Source organism: Molothrus aeneus, chromosome 1 (genome assembly GCF_037042795.1).
Source record: "Molothrus aeneus isolate 106 chromosome 1, BPBGC_Maene_1.0, whole genome shotgun sequence".
Classification (NCBI taxonomy): Eukaryota; Metazoa; Chordata; class Aves; order Passeriformes; family Icteridae; genus Molothrus; species Molothrus aeneus.
Window position 1 is genome coordinate 50425009 of NC_089646.1, and position 18110 is coordinate 50443118.

The 18110-nt window shown below is 39.2% G+C and overlaps 1 protein-coding gene across 1 annotated transcript in view; it reads right to left on the reverse strand.

The window, feature by feature from the left end:
• Positions 1-18110, reverse strand: part of CNTNAP2 (contactin associated protein 2) — a 1033176-nt gene that overhangs the window by 76268 nt on the left and 938798 nt on the right. The window contains exons 18-20 of the mRNA XM_066557113.1: positions 15061-15297; positions 3137-3382; positions 1515-1648 (exon numbers count right to left, since the gene is read on the reverse strand). Coding sequence (XP_066413210.1) covers positions 1515-1648; positions 3137-3382; positions 15061-15297 — 617 coding nt within the window. The remainder of the gene's footprint in view (positions 1-1514; positions 1649-3136; positions 3383-15060; positions 15298-18110) is intronic.

The following is an 18110-nucleotide window of genomic DNA, read 5'->3' on the forward strand; positions in this document are numbered from 1 at the left end:
ACTCTTCTAAGTTCTAGACAGGCAGTGGTCTCATAAAACACTGGGAAAGAATTGTTGGGAACAAGTTCAGATGAGTTGATGCAAGGCTGGAACATTTAACTGTGTACATAATTTCCAGCTGGGCAAGGTATCTCTTCTGATCCCTTTGGAATGTAAATTTTTTAGTTTTACAGCTGCCTAAATCAGCCAGCTAGGACTCCATGCCATACTTCCCCAAAATAAAAGCATTTAACATCAGAGGAATGTGGACACCAAACTCTAGGTCTTCCTTTATTTCCTTCTAGCTGGAGGAGAAATAAATGCAACAGCATGCAAGATAGACACACACATCAATATATATCACTCCCAACCTCCAAAAGCCTGAAAAGAGTTTGGATGTACACCTATATTTTTTAGCTTGTTTGGATTTTTTTAGTTTGCTTGTTATTGTGAATAATTTGGTGACAATTCTACTCCAGTGCATTCAGTGTTATTCTGAGTACTGTGAGCCTCAGTCAAATGACATTGTAATGCACTGAAAAGTTTCCTTTTAATACCTTGAAATGGTAATTGTCAGGGATTTATTTTAATATTCAGGTAGATAATACTGTGATGACTACCATCCTTCACCTTTTGGCTTGGTTCCCAAGGAAATGTCTCCTTTTTATATTTAATTTGTTATTGGTTTTGGTTTGCTTCTTCTGAACTAACAAATCCAGATTAATGTCTCCCATCCACCTGACTCTCCTACCAACAAAACTGTTCTTAAACTTGCTCACAGTCTCTCCATGTTTGCAGATGTGACAACCAGTAAATGAAAAGAGAGTTCTGTGGTGAGCACAGAGAGGAGGCAGCCTGGAAACTGACTGCTTCTTGCAGCACTCCCCTCAGTTATAAATAGCATTATACTATCTCAAAGTTTTGTAAACTGTGATATATGGAGAGATGAAGCTCCTACCTGTGCTGTACCAAAACCTAAATAAGCCAGAGGTATGTGCCTTCAACAATACTCTCTGTCTCAGGCTTATGTCACACAAACACTTAGGCATCTGCTCATCTTTGCAAAACAGCTCTTGCAATTTCACTGGACTGCAGGGTAAATTTAAATTTAAAGACATCCTCATTTGCAGACTCAGGACTTACAGAACGATATTATTTGCATCAGGCTTCACTACCATTTAAGATGCTGTAGGGTATCCCTCCTGGCTTCCAGCTGCTGCTCCAGAATGGCACAGGTTTATCCTAAGTCCCACGTTATCTATCAGCCCAGATGTCTCTGATGCCCTCGAGCATCTACAGTGACACCTGTATTAGCCCAGCTGTCATCACACTAAAATGAGGATTTCAGAACAACATGAGTCGATGCAACAGAGGGAATGAATAGCTTTTATTAACTCCTAGGAGTGTGATCTGCAGACAGAACTCCATCTACTGTACTTTTTATTTTCTAAATAACACCAACCTTTTCAGAGGACTGGAGACCCATCAAAAAACAAAATGCTGCAAGATACAAGTGATGGAATCAAGCAGCTTACCTGCAGTACGATGTCCCGCCCGTTCCGTGTGACATTAACGGTGTGGGGCTGGCCATTGGCCATGTTCCTGTGGTCAATGTCAATGTTGTACGGCTCTTTGGTGCCCCCGAGGTTGTACCGAATTTGCAGATTCCCTAGTGAAAAAGAAAAAATGTGAAAAGCACCCTCAGATATTTTGATCTTTATTCACCAGCTATTTTCCCGTCTTTATTTTCACATACAGCTGTTATCATTTCACACTTAATTGCTCTCATAGCTGGTCTCTGCTGTAAGAGAAGAGCTCGTGTTTGGGATTATAAAGTTACTGGGCCGAAACTGCCTCTAGTTTATAACCCAGAAGTGTGACAATGACCAGCATTTCCAAACCACAGTGTTTGTAAACACCTCAGACTGCAAACCAAACAAATTGGAGTTATGCCTTGAACAATATGGACAATTGGTACAAAATTGAGCACATCAAGTAACACTTTATTGTTGAGATTATTGTTCTTGCTGTAGTAAAATTCTATGAAATTATACAAAGCATAACATTTTCTAAAGAATAAACCATTGACATGCATTGAATAAAGGCAAAATTACAACAAATTAGCACTGACACATAATTCACACATGGGACTTTCTTGCTCTCGCGTTTAATTGTTGCTGATGAGTGACCGTCTGGACTTCCATGGAAATTTAGTATTATATTGTGAAATAAAAACCAGAGGTTACATTGTTGGAAAAGTATAGTCAGGAGTGGCTAATTGATATTCACAACATACTGCCAGACAGATTTTTCTTTTCTAAACAAAAGTGGAATGTCTGCTCTTCATAACACATTTAAATATTTGATTAAAAGGAGGAATCTTTGAAAAGGGAAATGCAGCCCCCACTCTTGATGAAAAATGGAAATATTCTGGCCCAAAAGAGCAGACTTAGACCTCTATAACTACAGTTTAGTTGTGTGATGTTGGATTTCTCTCATGCACATCCTTTCTTACCCATGAAGGGAAAAAAATGAGTGGCATGTAGAATACTCATATTACCCCATAAAAGAGAACAGTAGTAAAATCATCTTAATTATGATTTTCATGGGGCACTAAGGCACTATTTGGAGTTGAAGTATATTTAGTTCATATAGTGTTTTAATACTGTAGCAGCAAATGGTCCATATCCAACCTTCATCCATTACCAAAATGTTTAGGACATTATATACTATACTACATCCATATTTTAGCCACCTCCGTGAGTATCCAGATTTTCAGAACAGTGCATGACACTTTCTACTGACTACTAGGGATATTGCCAGTTCAGCTATGCAGATGCCTTCATGTGGATGTCTACTTGTCCTCACCTTAATACTGGCTCATGGCATGGGACTCATTGTTATAGCAGGCTTTTGGTCTCTTGTTTGGTTAGTTTTGTTTTGTGAGAGAGAGTTAGCTGAAGAAACATCACTAAACTGAACATTTACATCAGTACCAGATCTAGTAGAAGCAGAATGAAGGTTCAAGTTTCTAAGTGCTTTACTTTAACGTGACAAGGGTGAAGAGACTTTCTCATTAGTTCAGAGCTTCCCCCGAATATCAGCCTGGTATTGTCAATTGTGCCTTTGATGGGGAGAGCCTGGAGCAGTTTCTTACCAGTGGGGTTCACAAGCACGGCCATGAAGTCTGGGGTGTAGGAGCTGACATAAAATAAGACACAAGGAGACTTGGTGGTGCTGAAGCTGAAGCTGAGCTCCTCCTTGTTCAAGCTGAGGTCAGGTGCTGTGATCTCAGGATCTGCAGAACTCAAAAGCGTCCGGCTAACTAAATCCTTCACGCTAGTCCCTGGGGAGTGGAAGTTGTAACGAAGCCACATTCCTTCTTCAAAAAATGCTCCCACATCTTGAACGTAACAGGAAAAGGAGGATGAAAAGAAAAAAAGGTAAATTAAATGTGCTGGCACCTTTTGGTTGAAACATATTACTGTGACTTGATCAGTACTAATCTGTGCACGTTTCTACTGCTGCGCTATTTAAGCACAATATTTAGGTTAAGAGCCTCACTATTTTCCTATGAGAATGAAAAGAACAATCTCCACTTTATTAGTGGGTACTTGGATTCACAAATCAAAGGAAATATTTCCTTTGGGGCTCACAGAAAGCCTATGCCTATATCTCATATCAGTACTACAGACAAGGATAATTATGATTTAAATTTATTCTCATTGAAATTTTGAGGTAGATAATGCTTCAAAGAGGGAGCGACAAGGAAGAGTGGCTTAAAGGACACAGTAAACAAACAACAGCCAAGGAAAAGGAAAAACAACAGTTCTGACCACCAAAACTGAGTGGATTTGGAAGGACCATCCAAAGGAATGATGACAATTCCAGCTCCTAAAAGGATGCTTGTACACAATGCTTGTAAGTTATCCACTACTAGCATAATCCTTCACGAGAACTCCACAACAAGCATGCCCTTATGGGAGATAAAACTAACTAGGGAGTTTGACTCAGCTGGAAACAAGAGGCAATATATGCCTGAAATATATACCTGAAATGGCAATACATACCTATAGCATCTCCCAGGAGATGCTATAGTTTTCAAACCAATCTGAGACAAGATGTGGTGTTCCAACACTCCTGACAGAAAATACACCTCCTTTTCACAAAATTAATACTTTCAGCTGAAAAAGCACTAGTAGTGCTTCCCATAATAATGCAGTCCTGCCTCTTCCTCAACATTAAAATCATAATTCCAGGTTCACGTTCTTGCAGCAATGCTGACTTTGATAACCTTCTACAGGAATTACTGCACAGTTGGCCACCACTGGTATCATCTACTCCACTGGGGATCACTTGACTGACTTCCTAGGGCAGTAATTTATTTAGAGACATCATGGTACTGGATCAGCTGTGCTGCCTGGGAGAACACTGTGAAGGGAAATTTTTAAATGATATGTGAACCTGATTAAGACGGTGTGTCTATGAACATTTTGTAAGTTATTAAATAATGATTAAAAATATTATAACATATGGGTACTGTATTCAAAGAAGGGATGTAAGAAATACTTAAGGCATTAAACAGCCTTTAAAAAAAAGTCTTTCATTGTCTACTACCTTTTTACATCATGCAAAGTTGCCACATTTGCCCATCTAAACAAGAAATTGTTTAAACAAGAAATTGCCCATCTAAACAAGAAATTTATTTTTATTCCATTTTAACATTTTGGGTCTTCACACAATCCTAAGCAGAGGCTTTATCTCAAAACACATGTTGGAAGATCCTTATTTTTGAAGCTTTACACAGACACAAAGCAAGTCGGGAATGAGTCTGCAGAATTCATTCAGAGTAACTGGGCAGAGAATAGGTAAGAGGATAGGTAAAATTATAAAATTATATTGATGATTCTTTCCAGAATTTTGCTAAATCTAATGCTGGAAAAGCTTTATGTTTTCTTGCTGTCATATAAAAATTCCCCCAAACTCAAAATATCACAGCTGCAGTCACTGAATGGACATATAAAACACAGAGCCAAGCTGTGGTCCTGAGGTGCAATAAATAATTGATCACTCTGATGGATTTATAACTGAAATTTTATAGGGGAAAAGTTAAATCGCCCCGAAAAAGTTATGGGGGAGGCAATTTCATTTAACAACTATATTTTGCAGTAGTCTCAACTTTAGTGTTCCAGGATTAAAAGTGAAGGGCTCTGTCATGAAAACACTTCCCCAACTCGTGATGCCCTCTGCCTCTAACAGCAGTGTAAGAAACAAGTGTTAGCATGCAAAAATCTAAAGCTCCAAGTATCTGCAAGATAGGTCTAAAAATATCCCTGTGACCATTAATTTATTCTTCAGCCCCTGCTTCTGGTTGACACAAGCTGCTTCTGGGGCAGGTGCCCTATCAATTATGCTGGCAGAGCTGCCGGCCGTGCCGGGTCCTGCCGCTGCCACTGCTGGTGGGGACTGCGGCCCCCGTGGAGGCTCCACACACACACTCTGCACACTGATGCACAATTATGTCTGCCTCCAGCCTGCTTACTGCTTGTCGTGCCTTTCATTTTTAGAAGTAATCTTTGGAATTGCCTGGTGCTGTGCTTGCCCAGGGCCTCACGCTCTGGGGATACTGGGACCTTCAGACCTGACCTCAGCACTGCTCTGGGGCTGAACTGGAAAGTGTGTGAAGCATTTTTTCAGGGCTGTAAATGTTATAAATTGCTATGTTAAATGTTCATTACTACAAAGAAAGCTTTAAGTAAATGGTGCTCTCTGAAATGGCATTCAGATTATTCTGCCGTTTTGTGAGGTGAATTTGATCATCCTTGTGGGTCCCTTCCAACTCTCAATACTCTGTTCTGTGACTTTTTATTCCAAAAGGGTTTCACAATGCAGCAAAGAGTGTTCTGTATGTTTAACTTGATTTGTGCTGAGAAAATAATTTTCAATGTAGCTCTATTATTACAGGCATACAGGGTATTGTAATAAACCTTGAAATTCTCCTCACATGCACATCACCTCTTTTAAAAGGCAGGATAAGAGGAAGGTTCACTTTGGCTTTGTGAGTGTATTGGGCCTTCAGTAGGAATATATTGAATTCTCTCAAGTTCCAGCTCATCAAAGAGACTGATGCACATGATTGTGCACTTTACTGAAAGAAGCTGAAATCCTTGCAGCAGGACTGCAAAGTGCTCAGCAACTCACAGGAGCAGGTTGCTGAACTATTAGAGGGTACCAAAAATATCTAAAACATAATTTTCCCTATCTTGAATGCAGGCACACTACTTAGAAATGCCAAGGGCTGACCAATGAAAATGTTACCTACTTTTTAGGTCACAAGTGGTGACCTTGAGGTTTACACTTGAGGTCACAAGTGTAGCATCTTCCTGAAGTTGTCTCAGAAGGAGTATGGAAGCCCTTCACCTAGAAAACCATTCAAACTCCCTGAATAAAGAGGGTCAAATGCAGCCCGAACCCTGCTGCTGAAATGTGAGGGAAGTTTCCATGCACAACTCTCTTTTCTTCTGTAATATTTGAAACACTATCTGAACAGATGACTCTTGGGACATCAGGCATAAGGTGCAGTAAAGATTGCTCTGCAAACTGCCCTTTCAAGGCAGGGGCCTTAGGGAAATGAATGTGGTGGTAACAGATCTGTTTTTTTCAGAAAATAATACCTATTTTTACAGCAATATACAGTGCAGTCACTCTCTGTTGGCAGACTTCTCAAACATAAACACTTTGAGCTGGCTTTGTAGAGGAACCCAGAACAGGATTTATGGATTGTTAGAAACAATTTTATCATGCAAGATGCGTGTCTTCACTGTGAATTGCACATATATTACAAAATTGTCCAGCTTCAATTTGGAAAGGTGATCCAAAACGTCCACAGAAAATGTACATGTACCCAGAACTGACAAAGTTATTTTGAAGGTTATGATTCTTTGGTCATCACCACAGTCTCTCTCTCCCCACTCAGCTACTTTTATTTTTGAATACCCTCTTATTCTGGCTGGGATCAGGAGTATTGAAAGACTGAAGGAAAAAGCCGAACAGCAACAAAAATCCCCATTTCTCCTACAAAACTTGCAATGTCTCATTACTTTTCTGGGCTGGTGATGTAGACCTAAGAAAATGTAAGTAGAAATCTAATTCTCCTCTACTGCTTTTTACATCAGTGAAATGTCAGTGTTGGTTCTTCTGTTCTTAGGTAGTGATAATGATCCTGTGAGCTATACAGACATGTAGAGAACTTGTCTTCTTTCTCCATAACCTTTTTCTCACCTTTGAAAAACCCTGCCAGCATGGCATAGGTGTGGCTGAACACAACTTCAGCAAGATTTTCTATCTGGCTGCATAGATATAAGAGATACAGAGCTCAGCAGTCTTTACAGCAATTTGGCTTGTTCTATGCTGACAGTTGGGATGGAAATGTTAATAGGAATTGTCATGAATCAATACCAGATATTACTCCTAATAAATAAAGAAGCTGCAGATCTGTGGAGCTACCAAAAAAAAAAACCCAAACCAAAATTCCAATCTCCCCAATTTAAACACAGGACCTTTTCAAGGGTGTCATTGTAAAAAGTGGAATCTCACTTCTTTAGTAGGACAGCTCTCACTGACTCAAGCTGATGACTCAATTTCTCATAGTTTTCTAAGTACACTGGATCAGATTTCTGTCACCTTTTACCTGGAGACCAAGGAGGAAGCAGTGCTGGTTATTCACTTAATGGCCATAACAGGGCATATCTGCCTTACAAAAGGTGGAGACAAAATCCTGGCAATTACAAAGCCTGACAAGCACGTGAGAAATGGAGAAGGAAAAGACTCTCTCCTCTTTGTTTCACAAAGCTGACTTCTTACAGCTGTAATCAGGTCCCATCTGGGGTTCCTAAATGCCTCTTTGACCCTGCTCAGATTCAGTAAGTTAAAATTTTTACTCTGTGATGCCGCTTGCCAGTGCTCAATGGTATGTCTTCCCTGCATGGAGTTTTGGGTGTGAAAAGCAGCTTTTCCAAAATCCTAAGCAAGGACAGTCACTGGAGACATTCTAACACTTGGTGCATTTATAAAGATTCTTCAGACAAGGTAGATGGTTGAATAAACTCTCTTTCTTTTTGCATAATTTCCTTTCCTTTTTTTTTTTTTATTTTTTTCTACATGTAGTTATGAATATTGAATATAGATTAACCAGAGCTTGCTTGCTCATCTTATGGTAAAAATTGTGCTTGAGAGCACCTAAAATTGCTGCTACTTCCAAACTGTGGTCTCAAAACTAAGACTTTCTTACTGAAATACCTTCTGGCCATAGGGCATCAGTAAAGGGTCAGAATCTCACAGCTGTTGACCTGGGAGAGAATTTGAGGGCCCTGAAGGTGATAATGCTTACCATTCATCTGGTTAGCTTACGCAACATTTTATTTTACCTTCAGGCACAGTTAATGTGTGATATCAGGAAGCAGGGATTTAAATTGCTCTACTTCCCTCATTTTCTGACTGCTCTTACTCTAATAATCTGTGATGCATATTGGAACTTTCCACCAAAGTACAGCAATTGCTTGTGGGCCTTAAATAGAATACAAACATAGTGAAGACTTGCTTCTTCTATATGAATGTATCAGTATTCAGTATAAAAAAGGCTTTTTTTAACTATCAGAATCAGGGGATATACAAAATAATGTGCAGCAGTGAAACTGTGGGGTGTGATCATAAAAGATTCCCACTACCTTCAGTAGAACAGGATGAGTGCCACAGGAGATGGGGTTTAGCCACCTGATTCATGACACTTTCAAGCTTCCCTAGTCGATGCCAACAGGTAGATTCTGCCATGAAGCAGTTTAATATGCTTAAACAAGACTGAGCTCTGAATCTACTTTTGTACTAGCCCTGCAAAGCAGGGCTTTATTCCACATTTCTATACCTGGACAGAAGTGTGCCTGCCACAGAGAGCCTAAAAATGTCAGGAAAGTTGTTGTTGCAGTTCATTCTGTACTGATTTGAAAGTATGATAGAAAGTTGATCTGATATCTGAGACAACAGACTCAGAGTAAGGGAGTGGCAACTGGTGCCATGTATTTTCTGTCAAATCTAAATGACAAGCCAGCTCCATTTCTAGTGGAAATATCCATAGTGGTTGAAAAAAAAAACCTAAGCATCAAATTTTCCATGCCACCATCAAATAAAATTGGATGGATGAAGAAAATGTGATGTCAAGTGTACAACAGACCGGATTTCATGATGTCCTGCTGGAGAGTCTATGGAGGTGCTCTTTAGGAACCTCAGAGATAAACTTACATCCTTGCAAGAGCCATTTGAGAAATATTAGAGACTGTCATGTCCTGATTTCACAGTGTTCAGAGCAACAACCTTGATAGTTATAGTTATGAATATTGTGACCTGGCTTCAATTCCTTCCTGTACTACAGGTATCCACTTTAAATCTGAGCAGATCCTTCCTGCCCTCCTTTGCTTTCTGCATTGCCATAACAAAAACCTCTTCTCACATCACAGAGCTATTGTAAGCTTAAATGCCCGATCATCTTGTGAGGTGCCAAAACTATTTAAGCAGCATGCAGATGTACAAATATTGCACTTGAGTGTCTGTTGTGAGAACTCAAACCTCTCAGCTGCCTTTGCTCAGGGACGCAGCAGCCACCAATGTTGCTGAGGCTGCTCTACTTAATTTTCACAAAACATCTGCATTCGGTGAGCCATGACACTAAAGCAGGCCTATTTTAGTTTTCTGACCAAGAAAGTTCATCCCATTTTCTGAGCCAGGACTAATTAGTTTTCTTTTAAACTTATTCCCTTGATTTATTTTTTTCTGTGCATAAAATAAGGAATTTGTGCTTATTATAAGTAGTTTATTATGGATGATAAGTGAGCTAGCAATAATATAGTCAGGTTGATAATCAGTTTATAACCAGGTTGATATCTCTTTAAGATATGTAAGTACTATTGGGAAGGTTTTCTTTAAAAAGAAAAACATTGTTTTTTTTTTTTAATGAAAGAATTGTTGAATTGTTGCACTGAAGTGCAACTTTCAAAGCCCTAGAGCATAACTGTGAATGTTTAAAAAGGCAATATTGACAGAACTGAAGAATGGAATAGCTTTAGAAAGTATACTTTTTTTGTGAGTATATATATTTACTCAAAAGAGGTTAAAATCAGAGTCCTACAGGTAAAAAAGCCTGACTGCAGCATTCAGACTTACCAAAGTGGGAGCTTAACATTAACAACCAGAGGGAAACTTCTCATGTAACTTTCTGCTAACAGATCACAATCATGTTGAAAATAGCAGAATTTTTGGGGGTCTGGGAGGGAATGTTGCCTTGATTTTCTGGGTTCTGTGATTCTGAACTATGAAAACTAAGAAGTTACCTTAAAACAGTCTAACAATCACCTCACCATTGCTTTCAGCAAAACGATGCAATGTTTTTGCCAAATAAAGGGAATTGAATGAGTCTAACCAGGGCAGAATTTGGAGTTGGTCAGGTGTCAGTCTGAGAGTCTGGAAGGGTGCAGAGCTGCTAGATCCTGATGTGCCTTGCATCCCCTCAGCCTAGGGAAAAGCTGTTCTTTCCTCTTTGAGACACAGAAGGGAGCAGGAAAAGAAGGAAAGCTGACTGTGACAATACTACTTGTAAGTGCTTTCAGGGTTCATACAAACATAAAAACAAACACGAAGGAGCTCATTTCGGGCATTGTCGTAAGGATTGCAAGAATTCACACTAAGAATCTGAGCTTTACTCCAAAGGAGAAAAGAAAAAAGAGTGTAGCATCTCCTTGCTGTTTATTAATGCAAATTGAGTAACTGTAGAGAAACTGGAAAGCTTTGAATTTACCCTTCCAGCATGACTGAAGGCACATGAGTCATAGCACCAGCTATTTAATTAAAAAAAAATTTTTCCTTTTTGGCCTCACTCCTGATGGGTGTAATTTCTTCTCCAACTGTTGTTCCACTGCATTTCAGGAAATGGAGGAATGCTTTCTCCCTGGGGTATGTCCCACATCAGAATGCTGCCACATGCCCTGCATTTGACCTTTGCTTTTTATTTTTATTTTTTGTTTAAAGGGAGGAGTTTGTTTTTTAGAGGAACAAAAATGAATTGTTTTCTCAGAAATGCTTTTATGATGATAAGACAGCTGTGGGAGAGGAAAAAAAGGAGAATTTATGCTTAAACAAAGGACAGGGAAAGGTCAGAAAGCAATCTGCAGGATGGCAGGAGCACTTCAGCTATTCCTCAGAGCAATTTCTCTGAGCAATGAAAGAAGTAAAACCAATTGCATATGCCTCAAATACAAAACAAAAACACAGTTAAAATAGATGTCAGACTACATTTTCATACTTTTTTTTTGTCCTTGTAAAAAAATAGTGTAATTTCCAGACCACTACAACATCATTCACATTGTGGTGTGCTGCTAATAAGGCTGGAGACAATGCAATTTCTTGTCAGTCATCAGTCAGAGGCTCTCAGGACAGATTTCATCAGTGAAAGAATCCACAACATGAGAGGCCTGCTTTTGTTGTGAAGTGTGTTTATTACCCATGAACCCCTGTATGGTGATTTCCTTACAGCAATGGTTTTTTTCCTTCAATTTTCCCATCTCCTCTGCTATCACTTTCAGTGTGTAACCAACCCCAAGAAGTTCACTGCCGCCAAGTGATTTCAATATCAAAATGAAGCCTTTGGATAAGGAAAGTTTCCTGTTTTCCAAAAGAAAATCAATGGGAAGAGAAGTCTTGTGCCACCTTTCACTTCAGCTGAGTGGCATATTTTTTTGGTAATATCTCATATTGGTTTGAACGGGATGTCAGGCACTACTGATTATCAAATCAACAGATCTATTTGGCCTGGATTATTTACTGAGAGGAGTGAAATAATGAAATCTAGTCCTAGTCTATCATGCAAAGCACTAACCATGTTATTTTTTGGCAGCCAATGGGAATTCCTAGTGAACGTGACTTACCCAGCATTATATAAACAAACAGCACACTGTGGTACAGGTTATAAAAGTGACAGAGCAGTATTCAATTCTGTCATTCATTGAAAACAGATCATACAGTATTTGAAAACATTTTCATAGATGTTTCAGGGCTTCTACAGAGGGGAAAGTGTCAAAGTGTTAATGAAAAAATGGATTGAAATATAAGAATTACAATCTCTTCATCAAAATCAATTAAAATATAATTTAGACATAATTTTATTTTACAGAAAAAAAATTTCCAAATTTCCAAAACCTTTCAAATTTTGTATAAATTTTAAAAATATTTTTTTACATACTTAGCTGTTTTGCCATTACTTATATTGCAGTTGTTATGTATATTTGGCCTTTGTTTCTAGAAAATACATTCAATCTTGTCTCATAGGCCAAGAGGACACAGTACAAGATTCCAGGAGCTGCTATTAGAAACAAAATGTAGGACTCCCTTCTTTCCCAAGTCTAGGAAGCTTGACAACACACATAAATTGTTCCAGTGCTTTACTTGATTTAAAAGGCATAATGCAAGTTAAATTGACAATGTAAATGTAATGGGCTGTAAATGAATTCTTCCAAAGACCTCATTATCAGCATTGTTTGTTACAGAGATTTTACAATTATTTCAATCATAGGATGCCCCCAGTCTGTTTTGTGTAATTTATCCTCTAGCTTTTTCTCCAGGATCCCATTGTTTTTTCTGTTCATGAGGGAAGCCTCATGAACTCACACGCACTAAATCGCACTTGGGGATATTCTAGATGAGTACAGCAGTCTTCAGCACAACAGATAGGAAATTGGCAATTTAAACCTTGTACATAAGATCTAAAGGATTTAGAGAGCTCTTTTTAGCCTGGAACAGATTTGATATTGAAAGCAGAGATCTGATGTCATGTTTAAATGGCACAACACCGTATGGCACAGACATCCCTGCTCTAACAAGAGTACTTCTGCATGAGCACCAGCTCACAGCAAATTTCACTGCATGCCCAAATTATCCCTATCAGAGCTCTGGGCCCTCGGCTGCCCCGGGACATGATAAGGAGAAGAGTATAACATATATAATATTACTGCCATTGCTATGGAAGTGCTTACAGGCCAGCCAAAACCAGGGTTTGCCTGTGCTAGGTGCTTAATTATTCCCAATTATTATTATATTAATGGTATGTTTTTATTCTGTTTGCTCCACATCCAGGAAAAAAATAAATGCTTTAACTTAGAGCTAGTTTTGGTGGAAGGTTGGGGCCTTCCTATCCATAACAGGAACAAACCCCTCACAAATAAAAGTCAATGTGATGAGTCCTGGCAATATAGAAAAAGCTATGAAGTGAATTCAGTGAATATGGCATGGTAATGATAATTATCTTTAATTATCTTTTCTTTTTCCCCCCTCTTTTTTTTTTTATAATGTCAACACATGATCTGTAAGAGATTGACCTAATTCCAGCCTAAACAGGTTTCCCTTACCATACAACTGCATTAGTGAACAGAAATACTAAATATGCATTACCATTATTCATGACAAATAATTTGCTAAATTAACTGAAATTACTGTATTCACATTCTGAGGAGCTGCTGTATGAACAGTCCTGAACTGAATGGACATGTTTAATAATTTGCTTTTGAAGCAGCACAGCATGGTGAAAGCTGATGAAATTCCTGCATGCAAGCACAGTGGAAGCCATTACCTAGAGAAGCAGCTGCTTCCCTTCTGCTGCACTAGAAATACATCATATTTATTGGAATTTAAAAAATAATCATGCCAGAGATTCGTCCACATCTGGTGATGTGAATATTTGGTGATATGAAAACAATCCCTTGGCTTTTAGAAGAGAATGGTCCAGTATGTGAGCAACATCAGCAATGGACAAAGATTTCTGTGACAAAATGAAATAAAAGTGAACATAGATATAAATGAAAGTGGCTGAAGTGTGTGGGGAGGAAAGGCAGTCCACAACACAGCATCAGGTAAAAAGACTGCCTATTTTTGCTATAAACTTTATGCTTCCTATAAGTGTGGCTAAAAGAGAGCAGGGTAAGGGTATTTGCAAAATAATTCTCAGATTTTGAATTGGAAAAAATCCCTGAGAAAGAGTTGAAAACCAGAATATCAAATGCCAGGTACTGTCCCCTACTGCCAAATTAGCTTCATGAGGGGACTCTGGTGTCTGGTGACTTAGACTGCCGGCAGGATTCCTGGTTCAGAGAGGAATATAAAAGCAGAGGAGCACTTTATGAGGCTACAGGTTTCTTTAACATCAGGGATACTGATGAGAAGAGCCTTCACATTTTTATCTAAAACTTTGACAAAGCTTTTAAAATTATTAGTAAAAGAAGTGGATTAGACAGTCAAACAAGAAAAAAGAAATTTGTACTTTTCTTCTTAATTTTTGAGTTGTTGGATCCTGCTTTTCCTTGCTCCTCAACTTTCTTTCTCATGCAGACCTGTGCATCCACAGTTGTTCTCTTATAATCATTGCTTTTGAAATTCCAGAACATATATTAAGCATTTCCAAAGGACTTACATAAATGTGGGAGCTCTGTGCCTTCCCTTATCCCAGCAGGTTCAATCCCTAACCCAGTTTGAGGTACTAAAAACTTGATCTACCTATGGACGGATGAAATTTTTAAGCAAACGCTGGCCTCCCAATATATGAGATATTCAACCCAAATGTCATACCTACATGTCTAAATGACTAGGCAGCTTTTGTTTAAATCCATGTTTTTCTTCTAAAGAAGTTACCATGACATTGTGATTATTGGAATTTATAGTTATGCAGTTCAAGACTAAGGAATACCCTCTGCCAGACCTGCTACTACTACAGGCATTCCTGATGCATTTTGTTCTTGTGCTATTTGATTTAAACAGGTAACACATAGTCCTCATAAGAGGTGTGGTTTTAAATAACCACATTTAAATATACACATGGGTGTACAGTTTGAATTGTTAGCAAGAAGTATTAAACAGGATTTACTTGTTTATTTAATGAAGCTGAAGCATCGATTCCATTGTGGTTTTTTCCCCCTCGGGCAAATAGTTCCCCCCCAACTCTGCCTCCTGCACAAGGCATTTACCTTTTATGCAGAATGGCCCAGTATTTACCTTTTATGCAGAATGGCCCATCGTAGGCAGTTCTGGAGCAGTCGCAGGAGTAGCCATTGTATTTCTCCACGCATTTGCCCCCGTTGGCACAGTACATGCCATAGCTGGTGCAGTGGCCAGAGCAGCCAGGCTTCACCCCGGGCGTGACCTTGGCTCTCTCCTCCAGGTCCAGCGTCACCCCATTCATCCTCAGGGAGCGAATGCAGCCCAGGAATCCTCGCTGGCCTCCTGCAGCACCTGAGAGGGAATGTTGGACTGTGAGACAGCACTGAATGGGTTTTATTCCTGTTGCTTCACATGAAATATCCTGTGGTAACTTCTTTATAATTGTCTTGTACTAATGACAATAAATCAGTGAAGCCAAGCCCTTTGATATCATACCATTAGCAAGCATAAATAGTAGTTTTTTATCAATGCTTGCTTTATTCTAATTAGACATTTGAGATTCTAGCCCTGGAAGATTTCCTTTCATTTCAACTTCAATGTTTTTAGAGATAAGAGTGGAAGAAATGAGCTTGGCTCAACTGCTAAGGTGTAGCCTTTCTCTCCTAATGGTTAGTAACGGTGGGTGCTAGTAATAATGCCATAATGTTATGAGTAGAACAGCTGCCCATTTTTTTTAAAAGGTTGCAGAGTTAACAGGTTGGGCCAGTTGCTGCCAGGGTGGAGTTCTAACTGTTTGTTATTGTAATTACCTGTTGTTTTTCGTTAACTACCTGTCGTTGATGGTTAAGAATTCCTCTTTTGTCGAGTGATACCCTGCTGCTTCCTAGAGGATGACACCCAGACGGTGAAGGGGAAGGGACATTGAGTCGACATGCAAATGACATCAGATCCAGCATGCTATGGTAGAGACCCCTCAGCAAACCTAGCCAAACACCCCTGAAACAACGAGCCAACACAAAACTGACAAATCAAAGTGATGACTGGACATGAGGAACAGAATCTGGTATCCGCCAATGCCTTTTTACCCCTCGCCCTAAGCTCAAAAGATGCCGGCTAGACAGAGGTCCTCAAATGTTGAACCAAAGAGTAAGGGAATTTTCCAATGCTCTTGGGAGGATGGGATCCTCAGCTCTGCCCACAGACCCGTGGACAAAGCTGCACTCCTTCTCTTCATTTGAGTCAGTCCTGGGAGCAGTGGTGGTGTGAGGGTGGAGCTGTCAGTAGTCCCCCTTTGAGCTGATCACTTGTAATAAAGGCATTAAAGAGGAGAAAGGTCTCCTGCCTGTGTTTAGTTCATGTAATACGATATGGATTTGGAGTGTTACACTTTTCAAAGTCACAATGAGCAAAAAAAAAAAAGGAGTCAAATCTCCAGTCTTGGTTACAATAGGAAATATTCACATTGATTTCCAAGAAATATCACGTATACTATTTACTTAGCACAGACTGGAGGATAGAACACTGAAAAACTACATTTGACAAGCTGGGTTGAGTTGTTTTTTTATAGTAGGTAATAAGAACTGTCCTTTTTCACCCCAAATAAACACTCCCTGAAAAAATGTGATTTCAGCTAGGTAAGCCTTATCTGAGGCTGGATTAGAAACAGCAACCAAAAAAACCCAAACTAAAAAATGTGAGTAAATAACAATGAGTGCTGGCAACTTTTCTGCTCATCTCTCCTCTCTTTGATTACTGCAGTGCTGCAGGTGCCAGAGAGTCCCCGAGGAGATCTGAATACTCATCACCACAGAGCACAGAGACTGATATTTACCTGAGTGGGAAAGAAAACTAAATACAAACCAGAGAGGGCTGCTTCAAACCAAGTACCAGTAACTGGATGATTTGGAGTAGGAGCAGGCAAGGATTGGTCTCTGCTGAGTGCACATGGCAGAGGGTGTTCTGGTGTGATTCCATTCTATGTACACTTGTAGCCATGATATTTTATGAAAAATCCTTTCCTTATGATTTTTTCCCCTGAGAAGCTGAGAGGCCTCAGGAGCAAAATGTAAACAATGATTATCTGCTGCTGTGGCATGCAGCAGGTGGATCTGTGATTGGTCTCATGTGGTTGTTTCTAATTAATGGCCAATCACAGTGAGCTGGCTCAGACTCTGTCCGAGCCACAAGCTTTTGTTATCATTCCTTCTTTTTCTATTCTTAGCTGGCCTACTGATGAAATCCTTTCTTCTATTCTTTTAGTATAGTTTTAATATAATATATATAATAAAATAATAAATCAAGCCTTCTGAAACATGGAGTCAGATCCTTGTCTCTTCCCTCATCCTAAGACCCCTGTGATCACTGTCACATACACTCTTATATACTGCAGTGATGAAAAACCTTCTTTGCCCTTTCAGTCACTGTCCTAGCCCCTAGGACACAAAGTCATCACCCTTCAGTCCTTCTTGCTCACCCAAAGAATAGATATTTATTCTACAGAAAATGGAAAAGGAGGCACCAAAACAATTCCTGTTCAGCATTACCCTCCAGGGCCCCGATATTCAGGTATTCATTCTGGGCACTCCAACTCAAGTCCATTCTAGGTCTGACCCCAGGTTTAAAGCTATTCTCTGGTATGTGTGCTCCACTCACCAAGTTATATGAAATAGATGTAATTCAGAAAGAAAAAAAATCTGGTGCAGATGATGACATTTGTTTTTTTGGCAATAAAGGTACTATATATTTCAAAACATTGCTGGTGTTACAGTCAATTCAAAACTAACAAATAAAATCATCATTATCAACAATTTTCAAAGAACTCAGGCTAGGAAAAAAAATTCCATCTCTTCCTGTTTACAGCAAAAGGCTTGGTATTTTTTAAAGGTTAAGTGCTCCTCTTTTAAACAAACTTTATCTTTCAGCTTATTTTGAAATTGCCATTTCTAGGATCACAGCAGCAAAGGGGAATCTGAGCTTGTAAATAACACCTGCACATCTGGTGACACATTATACACAGTTTGCAGTGACACTGGGCTGATTACTATGGCAACGAAGGCTTTAAACATAATTTTTATTTCATTTGAGTTGTTGAATGCTGACTAACATGGAGAAAAAAGATAATTTTTTTCTCTTTTCACTTCCTTCTTCTCTTGTGACAGATATCT